Below are 26,843 nucleotides of genomic sequence, written 5' to 3' on the forward strand. Positions count from 1 at the left end.
TATGGGGCATTTCACATTTTGATATGGCCACTAGCCTATAGAGACCAGGGAGTGGAATGTGGTGGTTAGAATAGGAATGGCCCCCATAGGCTCATATGTTTGAATGCTTAGTGGAACCAGGAGAACTGTTTGAGGATTAGAAGGATTAGTACAACCTTGTCGCAGGAAGTGTGTTAGTAGAGGTGGGCTTTGAGGTTTCAAAAGCACATGCCAGGCCGAGTGTCCCTCTCTGCCTGCTGTCTGTGGATCAGGAATGTAGCTCTCAGCTACTTCTTCAGCACCAAGCCTGCCTGTCTGTTGCTATGCTCCCTACCATGATGACAGCGTACTCACCTCTGAAATGGTAAACAAGCTCCCAATTAAATGCTTTATTTTATGAGTTGCCTTGGTCACACTGTCTCTTCACAGCAATAAAACAGTGACTAGGATAATGTTTCTATTTGCCACAACACAGGATTTAATCCACGGTGTTGTCAAAAACAGACATGTAGGGCTGGAACAATGGCTCAGCAGTTAAGAATATTGGCTTCTTTCCAGAGGACCCAGGTTCAATTCTTAGCAGATGGTAGTCTCAGCCATCTGTCACTCCAGTCTCAGAGAATCCAGCACCCTCTTCCAGTCTCTATGGGCACCAGGCAAATATGTGGTACAGAGAAGTAAATGGAGGCAAAACACCATACACATAAAATAAAAATAATAATTAAAAAGTAGGCAATCTGATTGACTTAAATAGATAAGAGCAATTAGTCAGGTGCTGAGGATGTGGTGGGAGAAGGAAGGCCTGTGTCTTGGCTGAGCAGTGTTTTCCACCAGTCTTAATATTATTGGCTTCAATTCTGTTTCCACCTTTGTAACTCCCAGGTTCTCTAGTTTGCCATCTAACAAATGGCAATACTCAGCACACACAGCCTGTGAGGAGTGTTCCAGAAAATACAGTGTCACTCATGGGCTGGGTTGGTTTCTTTCTGTATTTAATTTTTGACTTATATATTTAATGTAAGTGGTAAAGAGAATATTTCAAAAGAACTTTAATGCTATTTCTATAAGTAAAATCTAGTTTAACAAATAAAATCATGATCTGGATTGGTAGGAAATTATTCTAAAATTGGATTATCTATTTTTTACTTGTTTTATGAAATGCTGGGAATAGAACCCATCTCCTCAGCACATACATAAAAGGGACCACAAAGCTAATTGTTTAAAGCATACTTGAAAGTCTAAGCAACATGGAAATAAAACTAAAAAACACAAGTCAGTGTGCTACTGAGTCGACCAAATAATTTTTGTTTAATAGGTTTTATTTTTTTTTAGGTGTTTTTTACTCTCCAAGTAAAACTGCACATGAATTTCAAAGACAAATAACTCAAGGACAGAGCAGAACATATGGTGCAGTGTCTGTTCTGGACACAGCAAACCACACCAAAGGAAGCACAGCAGCAGGCAAAAGCACCCTGTACCTAAAATTTAAAAAGAAAGGAATCAACAGTCATACAATGGGCAATAAGAAGTAGTACATTTTTGCTTAATTTTTTTCTGAATGAAAAGCATTTTTTAAAAGAATGCCTCATTTACATTTTAAATGAAAAAAATTAACACCATGGTCTATGAGAAAGATGTTTATTTTTAACAATATTAAAACAAATTATTGTGAAGTTCTACAACACAGTAAACATGTATGGAATTCACCTTTCAGAAAACGCTTCTGGTACAAATGCAGTGAAGCCACATACAGAATTCCAGTTATTTGCCCAGAACTTTTCAAAACTATTTATTCACATTGTTCATCAATGTTCTTCATAGAATTGCTTCATTTTGTAAAAGTTTCAAAGCCCCATTATAGAATGTGCTTACATTGATTGACATTTTAAAATTCAGTCCATTATTACTTCACTAATGTACACATTAAAAGACATTTAAAACATTAGTCTTTATATTAATATACCATTCCTCCACAGAATCATGGCAAGTGATTGAACAGCCACATGTAAATAAAGTGATATCTGAGTTTCCTTCTGTGATTTAAAGTTTGAAAAGCGGGAGGTGTTTTGTTTCTGTTTATTCCCTTAACTGATTTTCTATTATTTTTGTTTACACAATTTTAATTTTATGATTTGGTAAAGACTAATGTTTTTTTAAAAAGAAAGATTTTAGTAAAATTAAATAGTAAAATTAACATCTAACTGCTACTCAAAATTATACACATTCTCTTACGAACATCTGCACCTCCTTTTGATTTTGCCAGAATTATATGTACAGAGAATCATAAGTATCAGCTCATCTGATTAGACTCATTTTCTTATAAAGAAAAACACCCTGTGCAATGAAAAATATCCTTGCACAAAGATACTATTATATGACTAATATTGAACACATATTCAATAAACTTCCTACCTTGTATTCTTTCAAGTTTAAAATAAAATTAATTAGAAAACATTAAGTATAAAAATTATGTCAGAAATTTAAGACTGTACTGAATATGGGATAAGATTACATCTTTCTCAATGAATGTAAGTCTTATAAAATGAGCAGCACTGTGGTACAGACAGCACACTCCACCTACTGACTGTCTAAACTGAACATGAATTGTGGGACTTAGAATATTCTGAGATAATACTAAAACTCAAATTATTTCATGAATAATCTGAAAACTGCTAGCTACAACTGGTGATGGTTAAATATGATGTAAACACTTCCTTTCTTTTGTGTAGTTCTGTTAGGTTTTTCAAGTATAAGCAGTCCTCGTAAAAGACATGTACCTTTACTTCCATGTCTAAATCATAATCAGAAGCCACAATTATATTCTTTACTTATTTGAAAACACAAAACTGTGGAAGAAACCATCAGCTGTGCCCAGAATATTTTCTAAAGTTTTAAATCATTTTTATTAGTTACAGTGATTTCATTGCATACAACACGGTGGCATGTAAACTTACATTCAAAGGCTTCTGTTGTGCATATGCTAAAGTGGGATTTTCCTGAGATAAACTATCCTGCTGGCATAAAGCTGTATTCACATTGCAATCTGAATTATAATCTGACATCAACCTCAACTGAGCACTAATATTGTTTCACCATCAGTTGATATGCACAGTATTTCTTTGCAGTGGACTAGTCATCAATCTAGTATTAAACAATGTGATTATAAAATTTTGTTTAAAATGAATTCCCAAACCATACCAAGATACAGTGGAACAGGTACTTTAGATGTATCTATGTTTTCTCTTCACATGTAAACAGGAATCTCTTCTAACATTAATTAATTCAACAGGAACAGAGCATTGTAAAAGTTAAAACATTCCCCAGATATCCATGTTGCATGTTTAAAGATCAGATAAGCATCAATTCAATTTGAAGGTTTGCTCTTGAATTTAGTAACCAAATAGGATCCCATCCTTAGATTTTTAATGACGAAGTCATGCACAGGAAATAATTTCTCATTGGATGGCCTCAGAAATGCTGCTGAGATAGTCTTCAGACTTCATTATAAAATTTGTCCACTCCTGACAAATATCCTCCAGGGAGAACTCGTCACCACCATATTCCAGAGGAAGAACGTCTGGGAAGTGCTGAAGCAGGCTTGATTTGTAATTGTTCCCATGCAGATGAATCTGAAATAGCCACAGTGTTTTAGAAGGTGTTGGCTTTGACTTCACCATGCTAGAAGCATTTCCAGTGGAAAAACAAACCCTACAAAGTATGATATACCAAGGCTAGCAAGTACATATATATACTGCACCCTTTGTTCTTCTATTTTCCAATCTAGGAATGGTACTTATATTTAGATGGTGCTGATGTGAATGATAATTTTATTGTTCTCTTTGATTTGCATTTGTATATTTACAAAAGGATGATAAAATTTACTACCTGATATTAATTCATAGTAAATAGAAGCATATAGCTGCACCCATAATTAGGCTCACGAGGAGTAATTTATATGGTTACAGTCAATGGATGCAATACCATCAAGAAATTATAACAGTTGTGAGCCCTAAATTTTCTTTTCAAATTTTAAAAAATGACTGTAGATTGCCAATAAAGGCAAGATAAAGCAAGCCACAGAAAGCAAAAGTAGATCTTGCTAAAGAAGAAAAGCAAAAATACCTTTCCCATAGCTAGGGGTGTAGAAGGACATGACACTCACATGCTTACAGATAATACTAGAGAGAACAGAGTTGTTAAACACATGGGCTTTTTTCTTCAATGGACAAAATTGACATCTGTTCACCAAGAAGGCTGGAGTGGATGTTGTTTGATAACTTGATGATCTTTTGCTATTCTGTTGACCTAGCCATCACTCCAATCCCCCAGACTCCTGAGGATTGTTTCTCTGTCAATATAACACATTCTTATGAAAAAGGCCCCATGGACTTTGCAAAAGATGCTTGTTTTTTGCTGTTATGCTTATTACAAACCCTTCCTCCCTAGACCCTTATCCTTCTCAGTCAATAGAACCCATCCTTGTAGAAGAGGTCACTAGTGCTTTCCAAAAGAGATGTGCTTTGCAAAAAAGTTTCAATATAGCCCTGCCTTAAGCTTTGTTGTGACAATTGTCAGGAGGAAACTTTTTTCCCCCAAGTTTTACTGTGTTTAACTATGGAAAAGATAAACCACTTGGGGTCAGACTCCAGATGATCCAGCCTGGCTAACTAAAGTCATGCTGAACCGAGTTTCATTCTTGCCTCTCTGCGGATCATTTCCCAGCAGAGCTGGCAGGGACACTCACATAGAGGAAGATGTTCATCAGTGCTTTCAGCAACCATTTGATAAGAACCTATATGTGCTAGCACGTGAGGGTTGGGAATGGAGAGATGGCTCAGTGAACCTTAGTTCCCAGCACCCACACTGGGCAGTCTTAACTCCAGCTCCATGGATCTGATGCCCTCTCTGGCCACCTTGGATATTTCATACACACACACACACACACACACACACACACACACACACACACACACTTTAAAAAAATCTTTTTAAAGGAAAAAGAAATGAATGATAAGTATCCATACTTAAGAACCTCAGATCCCAACCCTTGACTTTTTTCGACTACCTAAGATGCTATCAGTTAGCTGAGAAGACATTCTATCTTCTCGGGAAAGGAGAAATATTGAACTGTATATTGCTGTCGAGAAGCTGAGAAGGAAGAGTGCCTGAGTTTGGCTTCCCATTTTGGCTAGTCTGCTGTGAGTTAACATTCACCAAGCTGCCTCACTTAACAGCTCAGTTTCTAAAGTTTTTGTCTTTTTGGTTCATATTCTCCCTTTTCATTAGACTCAGTTATTCTCAGTTTTGTTCTTAATTGTTCAGAATATAACCCAAAATAGATATGCTTATTTTTAGAACGTTAAGAGTTAATCAGATGATATCTGGTATTACTAAGTAACACTAAAAGGAAAACAAAATGGCCTGTATAAAACACTAAAATGCAAAGTAGCCAGAAGTGGCCGGCTTCACTAGAGCTGACAATTTAGGGATGATTTTTCTTAATGACAGAAAGAAATTGGCCTGGAGAGATAAGATGGCTTGATGCTCTTTTAGAGACCAGAGTTCAGTTCCCAGCACCTATATCAGGTGGTTCCCAACCACATGTAACTCCAGCTCCAAGAGATCTGACACTCTCTTCTGGCCTCCAGGACACCTGCACTCACAGCACATCCCTCCACACGGACATACCCATAACTAAAGAATAGAACAAATCTTTTTTTTTTTTAAGACAGAAATACCCATTGACAGTCACAAATAACAATAGAAATCCTAGAAAGAAGGAGAGGGATTTGCTGGGAAGAAGCAGTTCAATGGCAGTGGAGGAACCTGGGAAAGGGTAAGGGGTGGCGGAGGAGCAAAATACATTAGACACATGCTTGGAATTGTCAAAGAATAAGGAGATCCATTTAAGGAAAATAAAGGGAAAGAAATACCAACTGGATTGCTTAATCTGTGAAGAATCTTTCTAGGGTCATAATGTTCTGACCAAGTATAAGATGTTATGCTTTCTGAAGATGGAAGAATAGTTTCTGGACTTCTAAGTATCTCATTATAATGAATACCATCACTACTGTTATTTTTTAGGTTTGAATCACAAAGTTCTTCCAAAACCACTTGTAGCAGGCGAATGGTGCACACCTGTGCATTCCCCAGCTTCTCAGAAAGCTGAGGTGGGAGGGTCACTTGAACCTAGAAAAGAGAGTCAAACTGGACAACTTAACAACACCCTGAACGAAAGCTGTAAGGATGTTCCTCCACAGGCTAGTACAACACATCCACATAACTTGGAAGTCAAAACAAGATTAAAAACAGAGATTTTGCTACTAACTCAGCCTTCACTCACTGTCCCTGGATCATTTGGGAATCATCCATATTTCTGTTTATCCTGACAAAACACTTTTTTGTGCAAACATAATGTTTTCATGGAAAAGGCAGCAAAACCACCAACACGGATCTGCCTGGTATGCATCTCATCTTAAAACACACCCTGCAGGCTTGTGTGAGTTTGTCATAGCTCCTTCCACCAGCCCCTCGCGATGGATGCTCGATTGTCTTAATCTTTTTCTGTATCTACGCTTTTGTTGGTGCACAGCTCTAGCTTGTCATAACTATTACCACACTGCCCTCTACAGGGAATGCACTTTACACTCCAGTGATACACGCATGTCCGTTTCCCCAGGGTCTCACAGCCAGTAATGCTAGGTTTTTTTAAGTAAATTTTAATTTATAAGAGTAGTTGTCATGTTTGATAAGTATTTGCAATATTGGTCCAGTGGTTTATGGCCAAGGGACATGGGAATATAGTAAAAAAAAACCCTGTCCTTAAATAGGAAGAGGTAAGAATGTTCTCAGGAGATATAATCACTTGAATATATTTTACTCACCCGGCCCTTAATCTTTTCAGTCAGAAATGGTTTAATCATGGAAAAGACAGCATGGAAAATGACTGGTTCATTTATCAAATGGATGCCACGAACTTTCAATGGAAAGGAATCCTTTTGAAAGTAAAGAAAAAAAAACCTTAATAACACAACATAAATACTGCAGTTACATTCCTAAAGACAAGTCTCTTCTAGGAACACATTATAAGTTTATGGTAGGGGTCTGGAAGATGACTCATTGGGTAAAGTGCTTGCTATACAAGCATGGAGACCTGAATTCGGACCACAAGCAACCATGTAAACAGCTGGCATGGCTGTGCCTGTCCCAGTGCAGAAGAGCAGAGGCAAGCGGATCCCTACTCTAACCAGTCTAGCAGAAATGATGAGGTGTAGGTTGATTGTAAGACCCTGTCTCAAAAAAAAGTGGAGAGAAATAGAAAACATTAACCTCTGTCCTCTATGTATGTATGGGCGAGTGTGCATGAGCACACACACACACACACACACACACACACACACACACATCACATTTACAGCAGACTCTAAAGTGTAATTCCATTTTCAAAATCGTTTATTCCATCAATATGAAAGCCTGGTTTATCTATCACTGCCAGTGGACTCAAAAAAGATCTGCAGGAAGTTTTTTCCTAATAGCTTAGACCAAGTATGTTAACAGCCATGCATACACTTTCACCAGAAAATCCACTCCCTGGTCACACATAAAGCTTCTCCTAAGGAAACAATGGCAATTTAGGGCACTTTTTTAATTTAGTATTTTTACCAAAAATATTTTTAGAGGAAAAAAATCAAACATCCATGAAAATTGAAAGAATATAACAATAAGTGCACACTTTTTAAATTTTGACTTTGGGATATATCTTTAGTAACAAAGTCACACACTGCTTAAAAAGCTTAAAAGGTTAATAACCTGAAAGAAAAATAAACTCATCAATAGCTTTCTTATCCAAAAGTTTAGTCATTACTGTTAATGCAGACTTTTTCCTCTTTTATGAAGACTATCTTCCCCTTCTTGCCCTTTTGAAATGTATTATTAATTGGGTTTTTCCCACATTCTATATATAATTTTATTTAAACTTAATTGGCAATATGTCCTCTAAGCATCTTGCATTCTGTTCCGTCTCATTGTTGTAATATGATTTGTGGTGAGCATTGTGAGTTTTAGCATTGTTGAGATGGTCCAACAAATGGATATGTCATCGTTTAAGTGATCACTTTCCTATCTCTGGGCAAGTAAGTTGTATCTAAATTTCCTCTATTGGAAGTCATGCTGCAGGCACTGTCTGTGTACAGGAAGAGAGGTGACTGTAGAAAGCTTTTACATCAGCAGATCTGGACTAGGATCCTTAGGTCGCTGCTGATTTGAAGTGGTCATTGTCTGCCATCACCCGGGATGGCCATTAAGTAGAAAAGCATTTGGAAGACTTAGGAATCTAGAGCATAGTAAACTATTATTGCTACAACGTACAAAGCCCTTACTATAACATGACTATTTGTTAACTGGGTCCCAGAAGTATAATTACTAGGTTAAAGATAATGGCTTTTAAAAAAGACTTTGGGGGCTAGAAAGATGGCTCAGTCCGTCACCCGCTTGCCATGCAAACATTAGGACTTGGGTTTGATCCCCAAATTCTTGAGGTAGGGGGAGCTGAGCATGTTGGCATATGCTTATAATCCTAGCACTGAGGTAGTGGAGAAGAGCCCCTAGGTTCATTGGCAGCCAGCCTAGCCTAATCAGTGAAGGCCAATGACAGACTGTGTCTCAAAATAGGGTAAATGGCACCTGAGGAATGACACCTAACGTTGTCCACTGGCTTCCTTATATACATTCACCCATGCACAGGTACACACACAAGAACACAGGTATATACATAAAGACTTGATTTCTGAAGAAAGGCTTATCAATTTATAGCTAGCAAGACATGTGAAATCTTACTGTATCCTTGTTATATTTTTTTGTAGCAGGCTTTATCGACTGTCAGCCCCCAAACCATGACATGGAGACTTATTATTTATTATGAATGCTCAGCCTTAGCTTAGGCTTGTTTCTGGTTAGCTTTTTTAACTTAAATTAACCCATTTCTATTAATCTATGTGCTAGCCCAAGACTCGTTTCCCTCATCAGTGTACTGTCCATCCTGCTTTCCTGCTTCCTCCGTGTCTGGCTGGCTGGGCCCCAGCTGGCTGGCTCCCCTTTTCTCTTTTCCCACCAGTCCCACCTATCCCTCTTCTGCCTAGCTATTGATCGTTAATCTTTTTATTGGACCAACCAGCTTCCTTAGGCAGGTAAGGTGAAAGGGCAGCACAGCTTTATGTAGTTAAACAAATTCATCATAAACAAAAGCAACACACCTTTACATAACTAAACAATTATTCTGCAACACAAACAAATGCAACACATCTTTACATAGTTAAAAAAAATTCTATTCCATAACAACTTTTTAGTCAACTTTTGTTGTTACTGTTTTTTTATGACATCAGATCTCATGTAGCCCACCCAGGCTGGCCTTCTGATCCTCCTGTTTGTACCAGCCAAAGGCTGGAATTTCAGATGTGTTCTACCATGCCTGTCTTGAGCCAACTTTTTAATTTAGGAAGAAAACTTAAATAACAAAAATAAAACAAAATCACTTTTATATTATAATGTATACATTCTGTATTTACTTAGTTTGAATGTATTTATTTTGAAGTTTGTTAAATTTTTAATAAATTAATTATGTCTACTGCTAACATTGTTTAAATATATATCTATCATTTCTAAAATGTAAGTTTCTAAAACTGTACAAACACAATTAAACACTATTATATATTTAATACCTGACTGTTAGATATATATACTCACTGCTGTGGGATGGTCTGTATGTCAAATGTGTTGCTGATTGGTCAATAAATAAATCACTGATTGGTCAGTGGCCAGGCAGGAAGTATAGGCGGGACTAACAGAGAGGAGAATTGAGAGAACAGGAAGCTGGGTGAGAGAGACACTGCCAGCCGCCATCAGGACAAGGAAGATGTAAAGTACTGGTAAGCCACAAGCCACGTGGCAAGGTATAGATTAATAGAAATGGATTAATTTAAGCTGTAAGAACAGTTAGCAAGAAGCCTGCCACGGCCATACAGTTTGTAACCAATATAAGTCTCTGTGTTTACTTGGTCGGGTCTGAGAGGCTGTGGGACTGGCGGGTGTCAGAGATTTGTCCTGACTGTGGGCTAGGCAGGAAAACTCAAGCTACAAATGGCGTCCAACGTGGTGGCAAGAGTTTCCACCTAAAACCTGAGAAAAAAGATTCTAAAATGGAGCTAAAAACAGTTTCTAGTTGTCTCTTTCAAGTTAGCGGCAGCCTGCTGGTTTGAGCTACTGGCGGGTTCCTAGCGTGCGCGCTCGACCTTCGGTATGGCGGGAATGAGGCCTCTGCAAGTGGCACATTAAGCTGCTTGATGGATTTAGCCTTTGCTAGTACAAAACAACAAAAAAAAGAGGTTTCTGGGCTACATGCTGCTTGGATAAAAGCATAGACCCACGATGGCTCCCAGAGCTGGTGGTAAGCATACCGCTGCCATGTTGGGAAGCTGAAGTGGGTGGAGCCAGCAGCGCCAGCGCCATTTCAGGCTTAGAAGGCTGCAGTTTAAAGCAATAGGCTCAAGCTAATATAAAAAAAATAAGCCACGTAAAGATGGCTACCACACAGAGAATCTGGATTATGTTCTCTTTGATATTCGTAACTAAAGAAAAACATTTGATTACAAAAGCTGTTGAGTTATGCCAAAATGTATATTTTAAAGGTACCTTGACTTCAAAATTTGGATGTAAAGATATGTTGCTTTGGAAAGGAGGCTCTGCTTTTGTTTCCACAGAAAGCCAGAGGCTATGGATTTGTTCCAGATTAAGATACATCAGGTTTGACCAGTCAAGACCCCCTGAAAGGTCTCCGATGACACCATGGCCCAGATGATCCAACATCCAGAATGGTTTGAAGGCAACTGGCTCAGACAATACAGCCTCATGGACTACTCCATAATCCTAAAGTATTCTTTGTGTCCCCATAAGATACAGCAACCCCCTCCAGCAGGAAGTAGTAAGAGAAGCTACGCCCAAATTCCCAAATATACCAAGCTGACTTTGGAGATGTGTAAAGGTTAAAACCTTCCTTTTTAAGAAAAGAAAAGGGGAAGTGCTGTGGGATGGTCTGTATGTCAAATGTGTTGCTGATTGGTTAATAAATAAATCACTGATTGGCCAGTGGCCAGGCAGGAAGTATAGGCGGGACTAACAGAGAGGAGAATTGAGAGAACAGGAAGCTGGGTGAGAGAGACACTGCCAGCCGCCATCAGGACAAGGAAGATGTAAAGTACTGGTAAGCCACAAGCCACGTGGCAAGGTATAGATTAATAGAAATGGATTAATTTAAGCTGTAAGAACAGTTAGCAAGAAGCCTGCCACGGCCATACAGTTTGTAACCAATATAAGTCTCTGTGTTTACTTGGTCGGGTCTGAGAGGCTGTGGGACTGGCGGGTGAGAGAGATTTATCCTGACTGTGGGCCAGGCAGGAAAACATTAGCAACATACTCACTGTAAGTACAGCAGCAATCTTTTTGGCTACAGATGGGGTAATCTGGAAAGCGTGCGAAATCTGCCAGCCTTCCAGGTCAAATATGGCCTTGACTCCATTCCGCTGAGTTTCCACCTCCTGTACAATGAGCTCGGATGTGATCAGACTTACACGAAACACATCATAGGCTGTAAAAACTTTCGGGTCCCAGGACGCTACAATAAATAAATAAAGACATTCCATCTTAGCATTGGGTGAAGAATCAGAAAGTTTCTTTAAGGGAACAAATGAATTTAAGACCCAAAGGATGTGTAGAAATAAAATCATGAACAAGGGATCATGAGTTAAGTAATAGATTGAATCGAAGTGCAAATATTTGCCTGCTTCTCCGTGCTTCCTTAAATTTCTGGAAATGAATAGATTTTAAGAGCACCGACTAAGAATGAATGCAGATCAAATTGGATTGATAAATGAAGTCACATCATCACCTCAAGAGAGGGCCGTGCCTAGGAATGGACATGTTTACTGCCCCGACAGTGCTTCAAACTCAGAAGTGTGAGCCTGGGTTGCCATCAGCAGCAAGGATTATAGCAACTGGATGGATCTGAACTAGACCCACATGCTCATGTGCTGCAGGTGTGGTTACTAGTGCATCAGCATTCAGAGGTCCTCCTGTTTGGAGGGAACTAGCTAATGAGGGCTCTAAGCTCATCAGTGGACTAAGGCATCTATGGATTCAATCATGAGTGGATTGGGGGGGTGGCACTGAGAACTTTGGAAATAGGGCCTGGTTGGAGGAAGTAGGTCATTAGGTGTGAGCACTTGAAGAGGATCTTTTGTCTCTTCTTCTCACTTGTTGACTCCTGGACACCATAATCCTGTCAGGTTCCCTCCATCATGCTCTCCCTGTTGCAGTACTCCGCACCCACACAAGCCCACAGTAATTAAGCCAACCAATGACGGGTCTAAACCTCCAGAACCAGTCTTTCCTCCTCTCCCATTGTTTTCCTCAGGAACCCTGTCACAATGATGGACAGATGACTAACACACCAACCAAAGAGGTTTCTACGGGAAAAGCCTGTGGAGCAGATAGACAAACTGGTCATCTGCCAGATCTCAGGGACCAGCACAGAGCAGTCACGTCCCTACAGGCTTGAGCAGGAAGCTGGGCTTAGAAAGGCAACTATACACACCTAGAGAAAACAAAGAGTACCTACAGTGAGAGGAGGTACTGATACTCTTGTCCACACAGCCTGTTCCTCCCCACCATTCTTCAGACAGGTCATGGCCAGCAGAAATGATAGTAGTAATGGTCAGGCAAGGAGGTAGTGTTTAAAAGTGATCAAGATTTATCAAAACTTGTCATATGGATACACATACAGGAAGACAGGAACCAAACTCCATATACAAAGCAGTGAAAATCAAGGGAACAATTAAGAGAGAAAACTGAATTAGAAGAAGCAATCATTTCAACAGACATAAGAGAGGACACTGGGAGCTATATGTAAAAATAGATAGGGTCAGAGGGATGGTTCAGTGGGTATAGGCTCTTGCCACCAAGCCTGACTGCCTAGCTCAGTACCAGGAACCAGCATGGTAGAAGGGAAGATTTGACCCCTGAAAGCCTTCTGACCTCACCCATGATGTGACACCCATGCACCCATCTACATACTCACACAAACATAAACACAGTAAATAAATAAACAAGCAAACAAATAATTAAATAAATGTTTTGGAGAGGGTGATTACTGGTGGTAAGACCACATTGCTGAAGACACCACACACTTTGATCACCAAGGGACTTAGAAAAAATCAAGCAGGGACTAACCTGGAAGCCTCCCGACTGCTAGCACTGCTAGCTAACTTTCATAGTGCTGGAAGAGGATCAAAGTCATCAACAGTCTTATCCATCTGTGAACTTGAAGAGCTATCGTAATACCAGATCTAGCAAGATATGCCCACTGTTGCAACAGTGGTGTAACCATTATGCAAGCAACAAACTGCTTCCTGATTGGGTGTGAGGCCTGCCACACGCCTGCTATTGTAAATCTGGTCACAAGACTACAGACAGGAAGTCATAGGCCCTATGGGGGAACAGACGGCTGCTATTTTGCTAAATGGTCCTGATACCAAACTGCGTTCTAAATACTTACCTTTATACTCATAGATTAGTGCAGCTCTCTGCCCTCATTGGAAACATTTCTTTTTGCGGTGGATGGTGGTTAACACAGAAACTTACAAACTGTCAAAGTTGAAAGAAAAGTGACTGTAGAGACTACAGCCATAAATGGGACATCTATCCCACACACACACACACACACACACACACACACACAACACACACCACACACCACACACCACACATACACACACACACACCACACACACACACACCACACCACACACACACCACACCACACCACACACACATACACACCATATACACACACACCACACCACACACCACACACACACACCACACACACACACACCACACACACATACACACCACACACACACACCACACCACACACCACACACACACACCATACACCACACATATACATACAACACACACCACACACACATACACACCACACACACATACACACCACACACACACACCACACAACACACACACATACATACCACACGCACATATACACTATATACACACACACCACACACCACACACATACACACATACACACACCACACACACACACCACACACACACACCACACTACACACACACCACACCACACACCACACCACACACACACATACCACACACACATACACACCACACACACATACACACCACACACACACACCACACCACACACCACACACACACACACCACACCACACACACACACACCACAGCACACGCACATACACACCATATACATACACACCACACACACACCATACACCACACATATACATACAACACACACCACACACACATATACACCACACACGCATACACACCACACACACACACCACACACACATACACACCACACACACACCACACCACACACACACACACACACCACACCACATACACACACCACACCACACACACACCATATACACACACACCACACCACACACCACACACACACACCACATACACACACCACACCACACACACACCATATACACACACACCACACCACACACCACACCACACACACACACCACACACACATACACACCACACCACACACACACCACACACATACACACCACACACACACACCACACAACACACACACATACATACCACACACACATATACACCATATACACATACACCACACACATACACACATACACACACCACACACCACACACACACACCACACACACACACACACCACACCACACACACACACACCACACCACACACACACACACACACACCATACACACATACACACCACACACACATACACACCACACCACACACACACACATACACACACACACACACGACACACACACACACCACACACACACACACATACACACACACACACACACCACACCACACACACACCACACACACACACACACACACACACACACACACACACACACACACACCACACATCAGGGAACATCACAGAAGACCTAGTGGAAAGATTGTAAGAACTAGAGATTGGGGAGGACTGCTGGGAAACACTGTCTTCTGGATGTGACAATGGTGGTGAAAGAACCCCTGACCTCATAGTAGCAGGGGTGGCCTGCACAAGAGCAAGCCAGTGAACATTCCAGCACGGATGGGGCAAGGCTCTGAGTCCCATCCTGGCTGAGAAGCTATTGTCAGTGGATCCTGCTGGGAGAGGGAAAGGCACTTGTCTTCAGGGACGTGGCCCCTGTTCAGTTGTCCATGTGCCACTGTATACTCATTTGATATGGGCAGCACTGATTGGACTTAATGGGTTATTTGAAAAGGACAGGAATTTGGAAAGGGGATGTGGGGGGGGCGGTGTCTGAGAGGAATTGGACAGGTTAGATATGATCAAAATATATTATACACATGTAGGAAATTCTAAAAGAATAAATAAAATACTTTATGTTTAAAAGAATAATTATTTTTAAAAAGACTCAGTTGAAATCTTAGAAATAAAAATTAACTCAACTCAAAAACACCAGTTGAGATGGAGGCAGATGTAGAGATCCACAGCCAAGCACTGGACAAGCTCCCAGAGTCCAGTTGAAGAGAGGGAGGAGGGATTGGAGGAGCCAGGGGAGTCAAGATCACGATGGGGGAACCCACAGAGACAGCTGACCTGAACTCGTGGGAGCTCATGGACTCCGGACCAAAGGGGGCCTGCATGGTCCTAGGCCCTCTGCATGTGAGTGACAGATGTGTAGCATGGTCTGTTTGTGGGCTTCTAGCAATGAGATCAGGACCTGTCCCTGGTGCTTGAGCTGGCTTTCGAGAACCTGTTCCCCATGCTGGGATGCTTTGCCTACAGTTATTCCAGTAGATATAGAAGTGAAACCAGACCAGGGGCAGATGAGAATCTTGAGAAGTATGGTTGGTGAACTACAGGAACCAGGAGTCTGGCTGAGAACAGAAAAGGTGAGAGCAGAAGGGGCAGGTGGAGGCTGGAATGGGACTAAGGAGCAGTTTTGTTTTCAGAGGCTGAAGCTTAACAGTTCTAAATGCTAGCTGGTATTATAAAGCCATGAAGAAAAAGACAAAGATCTAGAAAGGGAAAAAGTGGCCATGGGATTTCTCTTTGATTTACAGCAACTCAAATTCTTGGTAAGAATATGGGAATTATTTATTCAGCTCAAAAATATGACACTTCTTCAGCTGAATACGACAATGATGAAATACAAGCTGAACAAAGGAAATTTGCAGATTATAAAAGCTTCTGAGCCAGCTAACCTGCCAGACCTGTTCCTCCCTGTATTCACTTTCTGTGAGTAGAAAATAAAAGTTCATTTTCTCATCCGAGTAGCTTCAGTTCAAACTTGCAATAGTTATGTGCAGGCTAGCAGCTACGGTATAACAGGATCGTTACAGAAGGTTCTATTGCACAGTACTAGCTAAGTAAACTCCATAAAGAAAGAAATGAGAAATTAGAATTTTAATTTCTTCCCTAGATCCACCTACCATTTATTATTCATTGTGTGCCAGCTAATGTTCTTGACATATGTGTGCATGTGCTATGTAAAACAAGACACAATTCTCATAGCAACTCTGTGTTAACAGGTTTTTACTGTGTGCATTTTACAGATTTCAATAAAGTCAACATGCCCCATAGCTTCAACTCATAATAACTCAACTATGGTTAAATATTCATTGCCAAAATTTGCTTTTGCTGCTGTAGTAAAGTAGTTGCTCTCCAAGGCCTCAAATTATGTCCTCTGTCATGGAGCTGATAAAGGTCCAAATACACTGAAGGGCTCTGCATTCTCTCTCTGCTTTTACTGTACAGACAAGGTACAGAGGGGAGGTGGCGGCCATGGGCTTCATGGAAAAAGTCAGCTACTCCATTAATTCAAGTAAATTGAGAAAGTCCATAAAATCTTATTTTATTCATAAAATACTTCTAAGTTTCTTCCTTTTGTTCTAGAATAACATAGCACACAGGAGGCTTGCAGCATACCTTTCTTTTCTGACCTTCCTTAATCCTATGCATCTTTGAGTTTAAATATCTTTGAGGTAAACAACACATCTTTGTGTGTGTGTGTGTGTGTGTGTGTGTGTGTGTGTGTGTGTGTGTAACATGCACATGTGGCTGTACATGAAGGTAAATGTTGTGTGTCTTTATCATTCTCTGCCTTATTTTTTGAGCCTCAAGCTCACTGATTCAGCTAGACTTACGGTGCAGCAAGCCCCAGGCATCTACCTGTCTCCATCTCTAGGGTTACAGACAAGCACTGGAAAAGGCAATGGCTTTTTACATGGGTCTGGGGGAAGCTGAATTCAGGTCCTTATGCTTACATAGCAAGTTTTTTTACCATCTGATCTGACGTCCCAGTTCCTAAATATCACACTTTTAAGTTCCTATACTCCCAGAGGCCCAGGCTATACAAAAGACCTGCTAGTGTGCTATTAAGGCATTTGTGATTTAAAAAAAAACAAACAAAAAAAAAAACAAAACACATTGGCTTTGTCACTATAAAAAGGTTGTTTTCACCTATTTTGTCTCAGTTAGTTAGAAAAACAAAACGAACAACAAATGCCCAGCCAGGTATTCTAAAGCCCAGACACTTAAAAGGTGGGTGGGGAGGATAAAATAAAACATCTGGATGTTTCAGTTTTATGCTCCTGGAACACAGCTGTCACAGAAAATATAAGCACCACTTAAAAGTGAATCTCAGATAAATTGGGTACAAGATTTAGCGTAAGTATGTCTCAAGCATACCAAAATCTAATTTGTGGTTTATCTGAAATTTAAATTCTACTGGTAACCCTAAGTTTTTATAGTATATTCATTTTTTGATAATTCAAACATATATGTTGGCCAGCCCATCCCTAAGAAGCTTCCTTTGACATGGATGGAGCCACAAAAGAACAGAAAAGCCACTACTGTGTGGTCTGTGGATAATATAAAACCTGGGGCAAGAAATAGAGAATCCAGTCATACTTACTCATGTAATACTTTCAAGAGTTAAAAAACAGCATCTTGCCATCGACAAAGCAACAAGCAATTGAGATAAAGGCAGAGGTCTTACATAGAGGTAAGTAGTGAACACTGATATATGTGCATTTAAAATCTTTAAAGAAGAAACTAGCTGGGCATGGTGGTCTGCCTGTAATCTCACTAAGTAGTAGGAGGCTGAGGGAGGATGATTGCTTGGACCCAGAAGTTCGAAGCCACCTGACCTCAAAGTTCAAAGTCAGCATGGTCAGTATTTTGAGATTCCATTGAAAGAGACAGACAAACAGACAAAGACAGACAGAGATAGATATTTGTAAATATAATTCAAAGACATTCTGTTCCTGAAATGGTTAACTGTTCTTTCAAATGGACTATGAGACAGTGTGGGGAGAGTGAGATTCTCTTCTCTCACCTGGAAGTTTTAACCACACAGAACTAAAAATGTAACAGAGATTATAGGTCTCCAGTTATGGATCTGAAAATTTATTTGGTCTCCTCCAAAGTCATATGCTAGAATTCTACCTCCAAGTTCATGGTACTACTCTGCATGTACTCCTCTGACACATACACATACACACACACACACACACACACAAAGAGCCTGCCATGGTCAGAGGATAATTTTAGGGAGTCAGGTCTTTCCTTTCATTATGGGTTCCAAAGTTCGAACTCAGGCCATCAGACTTTTGTAGCAAGTACTTTTATCTGCTGAGCCATCTTAATAATGTAGTTCACGGTATTAGGAAGTAGATTGGAGAATAAGGGTAGAGTCCTCATGAATGGGATTAGTGCCATTTTAAGAAGTCCCAAGGACTACTGTATTTCTTATACTATGTGAGGGCAGGGTGAGATCTCTGTGTACCAAAAAACAGTCCCTCATCAGAACAAAATCACTGGTGCTTTCATATTGTATTTCACAGCCTCAAGCACTAAGAACAAAATTTCAATTTTTCTAGGCCACCAGTCTATGGGACTGTACTATAGTAGCCTAATGAAATAAGACATTGACCAAAAGAAACACTAGAACACCTAGTCATGAAAGGGAGAGGTAAAATCAAAACAGGACAGAGAAGCAGAGCTGCAGATGACTCACCAATTCTGTAAATAAGAACCCTGCTGCCGGTGGGATCCCTGGACCTCAACACTCCATGGTAGCCAGCCTTCAAAAGTCCAATGATACTTCTAGGGTGTAGATCTGCACTTAATTCTGGACATTCTGCTCGCCATTTATAATAGTTTTTCAGTAACTGAAAAAAAAAAACAAAATTAAATATGGCCATAAATGATGCACATGGTAAACATTTTTAAAACAGTTGAAAGGCTTGATGTTGTGTGTGAACCTTGTCATCTATCATATCAGAATCTGGAAGAGTTTTTTAGTTATAAAAGACAAAGTTCCTTTCATTAAGGATTTGAGATCACAAGAGTTGGCCTTGGACTCAAGACTCAGTCATTTTTAGTTGCCGTCCATAATAGTCTCCCAAAATAGTCACCAATGAGTCTAGACCTTCTGATGTATACCTTCCAGAAAGGGGTGGAATTGGCTTTGGAGCTGAGCTGTACTTATACCCTGATTTGACAAATAGTGTAGTAGTGGAAATGACACTATGCTAGACCTGAAAAGTCTGGTGCCTTCTGAGTTTACTTTTAGGGATAGAGGCATATATAAGATTACTGGATGGTAACAGTTCACATGGAGAGAAGCCTGGGAGATGGAGAGGCCATCCTAAATAGTATACCTTCAGTCAGGTTCCCACTGGATACCATGAGGAGCCAAAATGCATCATCGCACTGAGCCTTGGTCAAGCACAGAACACAGGCAACTGTGGAGTCATGCTGTATGTCAAAAACCTTAAGGGAGATTTCCTACTTAGCAATAGATAACTGAAACACTACCCCTAGAACTTTTAGAACAAGGAATGAAAGTCAATCAAATGAATTAGAAGTAAAGAAACTATACAACTAAAATTTAGATCTTGGAAAAATATAGTTTAAAGGAAACCCATTGCGCCCCCCCCATAGAAGCACCACCATAATTGGCTTGTCAACAAAAGTTATTATCATTTAATTTTCTTTGTGATTTTTGGCATTGTAGTATTTCCTAAATTGACATTGTACTTGTTTAATGCTTAAAGGGTGCTATTAGCCACTTTGAACCTCAGTTAGGTGAAAGGCATTTTGTGGAAACACTAGAAAGATACCTAAGGGAACCTTGTCCTTCGCTGAGTTGGAGTCTTAATCTGGGGAAACTTCATCAAAGGAATTTCATATTTGAAATCCATTATCATGAGCATAATAACTGTAGTCACAAAGCAGTAATAATCCAGAGGAGACCCTACAAATAGCTTATACAGAGGGAGAACTCTCAGCTGAGGAGGAAGTCCCTGGCTGGGACTGAGCTGGAGAAGAGCCAGTTGGACCGTGAGAAAAATGTCACCATGGAGTCCTCTAGGACAGAGCCTCTGTGGTCCTCCCTTCTCTCTCTTTCCTCCCTCTTCCTATTCTCATGCTGTCATCTTCTCTTTCTGTCTGTCTCTCTCATCTCTGCATCTAATAAAGTCCAGTTCACTTAAAAGAGAGAGACTTACTAAAAGTCAAACGCAGCAAAGAAAGAGGAAAGTCAGAGAATTTGCCCGGAAAACTAGTCGGTGACCTAAATAGCCATTTCCAAAGGAAGCAAGAACAAGAGGCACATTGTAGCTCTGATGCATTCATTCTGTCCAATACTATGAATCTCCCTTCCTCCTCCTGTCCTAGGTGGCATCAGAATCGGTGTCAATAGCATTTTATGATGCTCACTTACTTTTCAACAGTTTCCTCAGACAAAAGTAAGCCTTTAAATCCTTATTTGGTGTAAATGTTGAAAGCAGCATCTTGGTGACTATATAGAATAATGGTTTTATTGTCCTGGGAATATCTAAGTGTATCTCGCTATAGAGGATCCTTGAGTTTATGAAGGCAGCGCATTCAGCACGTATCTGTAGAGTGTGGGCTCTCGGAAGATGAAAACATGTTCAATGAAAGAATGGGTCAATCATGAACCCATCAGCTCTGCCCACACTTGAAAAGAATCATTTCCGTAAGTATGAACTATTACTATCATGCGTCTTGACACTTAGATCTCCCAACGGCTCAAAATCCAAATCTTTGGTCATTTATTCCACACTGATAAACAAATTCACAAGTACAGTTTACATAAATGTTAATAATAAAAATAAATTGCCACTAAGCAATTCTCAAGACAAACTCAAGTCCAGAGCAACAGCAACAAAAAACCAGCTACAAATGAATATTTTTTACTATTGTTACTGAAAGCTATCTATTTCAGTCAAATTGGAAGGGTCTATTTAAAATGTTCTATTAGGGTAGGTTCCCTCTTACATTTTTCCACCTGTTTTCAAACCATCACACACACACACACACACACACACACACACACACACACAAAAAACATATTTGTGCCACTATTATGAAGTACAATACCATCTTCTCAGTGTTGCCTTCTAGGTAACTACCATTATCCCACTATATAGGTAATGAAGCCTTGAGAAATTATGTTTATCCACTAAGCAGAATGAAGATTGAAATTTATATATGGTATGATAAATTTCACAAAAAGAAGCTACAGTTTGATGGAAATAGTCAGGAAGAAGAAGAATTTTAAAAGCTTCAAAGTCTTGGCATAAATCATAAAGATGATTAAAGTACTGAGCACACTGTATATGTTTTGGATCATTTTGTTGCTAATAGTATAATAACATAGATGGCACCAGTTATAAAGAGATGAAGTTTATCCTGGCTCACATTTCTGGCCCAAGGTCTAGTGGACCACTAATTCTGTTAGCCTTCTTGCTGGTAGAGTCCTCAGAAAACACCAGGCATTATATGGCAAGACTCAGGGAGTGTATATATATAGCATGGTCTCTCTTGCAAAAACTATCAGTATTCTATCATGAATGCTCCACACTGACCAACTCTTTCCAGAAAAGCCCATTCTAAACACTGTAGTTGGATTATATTTCTGCCGTCTTCATACTTCACCATAGGAATTAAACCTCTATATGAGTTTTGAGGGAACCAATCATATCCAAACCATCACAGCTTAAGACAGAAATGTAAGGAACTGGACAGTTTACTTGTCAAACAGATGGAGGCTATTTTCATGCTACCTGTTCTGAGCTGAAGGAGCCAGTCCCATCTTCCAGCAGCACAGGCTTTCCTGAGCTTCAACCAAGTTCAAAGCCATGTGCCACAGCTTAACAGTTATGTGATACTGATGAGTTACTCTACTGTGCCACAGCTTAACAGTTATGTGAGTACTGGTGTGTTACTCTAGTCTGCCACAGCTTAACAGTTATGTGAGTACTGTTGTGTTACTCTAGTGTGGCACAGCTTAACAGTTATGTGAGTACTGGTGTGTTACTCTAGTCTGCCACAGCTTAACAGCTATGTGAGTACCTGAGGAGTTACTCTACTGTGCCACAGTTTAACAGTGAGTACTGAGGAGTTACTCTATATCTCAATTTCTTGTAAAATGAAAAAAATAGACAATATAAACAGTTCAGCAAAATGCTTGTCATTCTATAAACATGTTGGCTATTAAGACTAGAAAATATAATTTATCATAACTTCAAAAACCAGAAATGAGAAAGTCCATTATAACTGAGGGAATTTTTGAATTTTCTTCCTACAAAACATTAGGGCTTATATACCATGAGTAAAAGAGTTTGCACTAACTAGCACTGCAGAAGAAAATAAAAAGAAAGTTGCATACATTTGCCCTTTCCTCTTTCTTTCCAGTTGGCACACAAGACAGAGGTCACAATCAGAAACTTGGGTTCTGTCCAGTGGACTCAGACACAGTCCTACTAGGCAATTCATCAAGGGTCTAGGCAATAAAAACCATTCAGCAAAAGAGGGAATACAGGAAATGTACACATTCTCAGAGAGGCTACAGACTGATTCTTTATCTTTACCTGCTTTCTCATGACTGTTGAAGAAGCAGCTAAGACCAACAGCCCATAGACTTTGTTATTAGGTATCTCTCTGTATTTTAAGGACTCATTTAAACTTACAAGTAATGCATTTTCATATTCAGTAGCTGCAAAGTACATACTAGTGTATTCCTTGATCATGGTGTTCAGAAACTTCACACCTGGCAATCACAGGGAAAGAAGTGAAGCTGTATGGTTATTTAATTCCTAACATCAAAATAATCTCCCTAAATTGAAATCAGCGTTAAAAAAGACAATCTATCCATAATTCATTTCTAAAGACATTGTTGGATAGAAGCATTTATAAAAGGCCTGGGGATGTAGCTCAGTCATAGACTACTGACCTACCATGTACATGGCCCTGGGTTCAATCCCTCTTCAAAATAGAAAAGAAAGAGAAATAAAGAAAAAGAATTTTACAGTACCCCAACAGAGGCTAGGGGCATGATTCGCTGGCATAGTGAATGTTTATCCTGTGCAAAACTTGAGTTCATTTCCATAACAAGAAAATGCTGGTCCTCTGAAAGGAAAATCACCACAGGAGTGGCAGCATTTGTCAAGATCATGAGGCTCTACAATAAGAATTAATAATAATAATAATAATAATAATAATAATAATAATAATAATAAATACAAACAAGAAACAGTGAAAGGATGGAGGAAGCTCACTTCCCCGGCTCCATGGCTGCTGCACATATGGCAAGTCTTAGTCTTTTTTTTTTAAGAAATTTTTTATTCATTCTACATATCAATTACAGATCCCCCTCCTCCCTTCTTCCACCCCTCCAGCAAGCCTTAGTCTTGATGATGACAAGTTAACTGGCTAGCCTTCTTCTGATACACTGCTGACGTCACCAGAAAAGAAAGCACCAATGAAACCCAGGAGCAAACAAAAACTCGTCAATCCATTTAATCATGTCTAAACATTTCAGTTCTTTCAGAAAGGACGTAGTTAAATAACAGATAGGCTGTAAGCTAAGACAAAGACCTCATTACTTTGATGTAGACAGGTGTTTTTGAAACAAAAAAAAGAATAAATGAGAAACAAAGAAGATAGAAAAAATTAGTTTTAGATATCTAAAATATGATTAACCTCACTTACACCAAAATTAGTGCATATTATAAGGAAAATGAAAAATTGTTTCTCATCTAGCAGGCATAACCAAGTGAAAACTCCCTGAAATGCTGTCGCAGTCCTCAGCACTGAAAATAGCAGCACCATACTGCAGCAACTGATGGATTTGTTCAATAGAGACCCATAAGGGTATGTTCCTATGTGTGGATACAGATGAAGTATAAAGACAAACCAGAATGCAAAGTCAGTGATAGAAGAAAACACCCACCTGACGATGGCATTTTCTGTACTGCTAGACAGAATGAGGATGTAGAGAAAGAGGAACATCACATGAAGGGATAAGTGGCGGGCATGGCAGCACTGGAGTCCCCATGCCTGGATGAAGGCATGAGCAGTGAGCATGGGAGCTAGCACCACCCGGTAACAGTCTCCACAGCCACAAACAGGGAACTGATTAGATACGTTTAATGTAATATCTCCATCTTAAGGGATAATACAGTCCAAAAAAGTGTAAGATGTGTATGCACGTGCTCACACGACATGATTCTGTACAACAAGTGGCTGAGAAAAGCCAAAAGCAGACAAACAAAAACAAAACATACAGGCACCTGTATGAGTGAATACTGACTATAGGTGCGAAGTAACAGGTAATGCATTTCTGGGCACTCAACTACTAACTAAAGTTTGTGGTGGGAATTTTTTTTTCCTTTTTGGAAATTCCTTTGCACTTATTATTATTATTATTTTTATTGCTTGTATTGCTTTTGCCATACGCAGCGTTTATCCAATAGAAGTAGTTTCATAAAATTCGGAGATGTTGGAATTCCGCACCTTAGTATCCCTTGGAGAAAGGTCTTGGTCATGGTCAGGTCTTCCTACTGACCGCTGACCGCTTACTCGGTGCCAAGCACAGGGCTGAGCACATCTTGTTCTAGCAGTTACAGGTTAATGTGCAATTCTCGAAACTACTGTCATGTCCTCACAGTTACTGAACAGATAAGGGCTCTGAGCCCAAGGTACAAATTCAAGGTCGCATCTCTTTGGCCCCAAGACCCCTTCTCAGTGTCCTGTGAATGCCTGAAACACAAAAGAATCGCCCGTTCCGCCCTGGATCCCAAACACTCCAAACTACCTGACAGTAGTGGCATTTTTAGCTCTATTAACATAGACTTTTTCAAGATGCCTTCAGAAGTCCATTTCGTCCTTCTCTGACCGCGCTTGGAGTTACCTACTCAGGTGTGTAGCGGCTGAGCTCCCAAGTCTCCACTTCCTCCAATCCCCGGGACCAAACTAGTTCAAGCGAAGGTCCAGACCGCCGGGACCACAGCCACCGCGGGGAAGGGGAGCGGGGGACACACCCGGGGGTCTGGGCGCACCTGCAGCCACATCGCCACGCTCAGCGCGTGTGGATCCTGCCCGGTGCACACTTACCCGCCAGGCCAGGTCCAGATCGAAATCCCGGGCGCGCAGGAAGCGCAGCAAGAAGGCGTCTGTGAGCGGGTGCGGGGTCTGTGGGACGCCCGCCTCCTCCACTCGGCGCCTCAACTCCGCCAGGCCCGGCTGTACCAGCGGCGAGTGGTCCGGCAGCGCGTTGAGCTGTGGCCCGGCCACTGGCCCCGAACGCATCTCTGCCATGCCCGCCGCGCCACCGCCGCTGCCAGGGCGGCGGGGAAAAGCGTGGGCCCAGCGCCACCCTCCGCCCCCACCCCCCACCCCCACCCCCGCCGTGGCCGCCGCCCCACGCACACTCACCCGGGCAGCCCCGGACTCCCCGCGTCCCTCCGGTGCAAGGGCCACGGCAACCCTCTTAAAGGAACCCACGTGGTGCCCGCGGGTACTGATCACGTCTTTAGGGCTTTCTAGCGGTAGCTGGAGCCAGTCCCAGTTAAGGAAAGTCCTAGTGTTGAAAGTCAAGAATGCGAAGTCAAAAAGTTATTTGGAGTGTTTATGAGTCGGCTGCCAGAGGACCTTTCCCACTCCTTCCCCTTTGTCCCTCCCGCCCCTGCTCCTTTTTCATGAAGCTGTAAAGAGCCTTTAAACAGCTATTTAATAGCTGGTGGCAGAAACTCTAGGCGTCGTCCCGTCCCCCCCCCCCCCCCCCACTCCTTCCTTAAGGCTGAGCTCAGGCCATCTCCAGTATTCTAACTAGTTTCCAAACTGCAATTCTAGGAAGCTACCTTGGCAGTCTGACTGCTCCTCCAGCTCCTTGCTTCTGTCCAGAAAAATGCTTCCCAGATCTTGGCATCTAGCTCTGTTAGAGTCATATACAAATAAAAGGGGAGGTGATGGACGCAGGCACTTTTTAAACATAATAAATGTATGTGTTTAGACTTCACCACGAAACCCTTAAGTGATGGGATCAAAAGGATCGCTGGTGAAGAAGATAAAGATAAGACCCAGATATCCGAAGATGCATAAAAGTACTTTTTCTTTCATTTCCATCCGTTGACATTATCCTAGAATTGAACTGCCACCTAGACAGAAGAGAATCCATAAAACTAATTCCCCTTGAACGTGCAGCACATGCTCACAGAATGCTGGTCTCATGAGTGAAACCAGACCCTTGCCTTTAAGGAACTCAGAAGGTGGCAAGAATGTCTGATGTTTCAGTCATTGTGGCGTGGTTCTTACGTGGCACCCTCTGAACACAACAAAACTCTTGCCTTGGAAAGGTTTTCATTTTTGCGTGGGTTGGGGGTAAAAACAACAG

General features: G+C 40.9%; 1 protein-coding gene and 1 pseudogene across 3 annotated transcripts; one reads left to right on the plus strand and one right to left on the minus strand.

Moving 5' to 3' along the window:
* Nucleotides 1-1,279: 1,279 nt before the first annotated feature.
* On the minus strand, nucleotides 1,280-25,807 carry Ttpa (alpha tocopherol transfer protein). Of its 3 annotated transcripts, XM_052717915.1 has the most exons (5): nucleotides 25,565-25,807; nucleotides 19,158-19,311; nucleotides 11,451-11,644; nucleotides 6,864-6,974; nucleotides 1,283-3,608 (listed from the first exon to the last, which is right to left on the minus strand). In XM_052717915.1, exons 1-5 carry the CDS (start codon nucleotides 25,766-25,768, stop codon nucleotides 3,435-3,437), a joined length of 837 nt encoding a protein of 278 aa, XP_052573875.1. In that variant the 5' UTR covers nucleotides 25,769-25,807; the 3' UTR covers nucleotides 1,283-3,434. The 3 variants fall into 3 exon arrangements, with proteins under 3 accessions (XP_052573876.1, XP_052573875.1, XP_052573877.1); XM_052717916.1 differs by lacking the exon at nucleotides 6,864-6,974 and having other exon boundaries at nucleotides 1,280-3,608; XM_052717917.1 differs by lacking the exons at nucleotides 6,864-6,974; nucleotides 11,451-11,644 and having other exon boundaries at nucleotides 3,422-3,608.
* The window catches only part of LOC128097049 (40S ribosomal protein S6-like), a 50,750-nt pseudogene continuing 49,673 nt past the window's right edge, over nucleotides 25,767-26,843 (plus strand).

Source organism: Peromyscus californicus, unplaced genomic scaffold (assembly GCF_007827085.1).
Source record: "Peromyscus californicus insignis strain IS unplaced genomic scaffold, ASM782708v3 Scaffold_5__1_contigs__length_169319896, whole genome shotgun sequence".
NCBI lineage: Eukaryota > Metazoa > Chordata > Mammalia > Rodentia > Cricetidae > Peromyscus > Peromyscus californicus.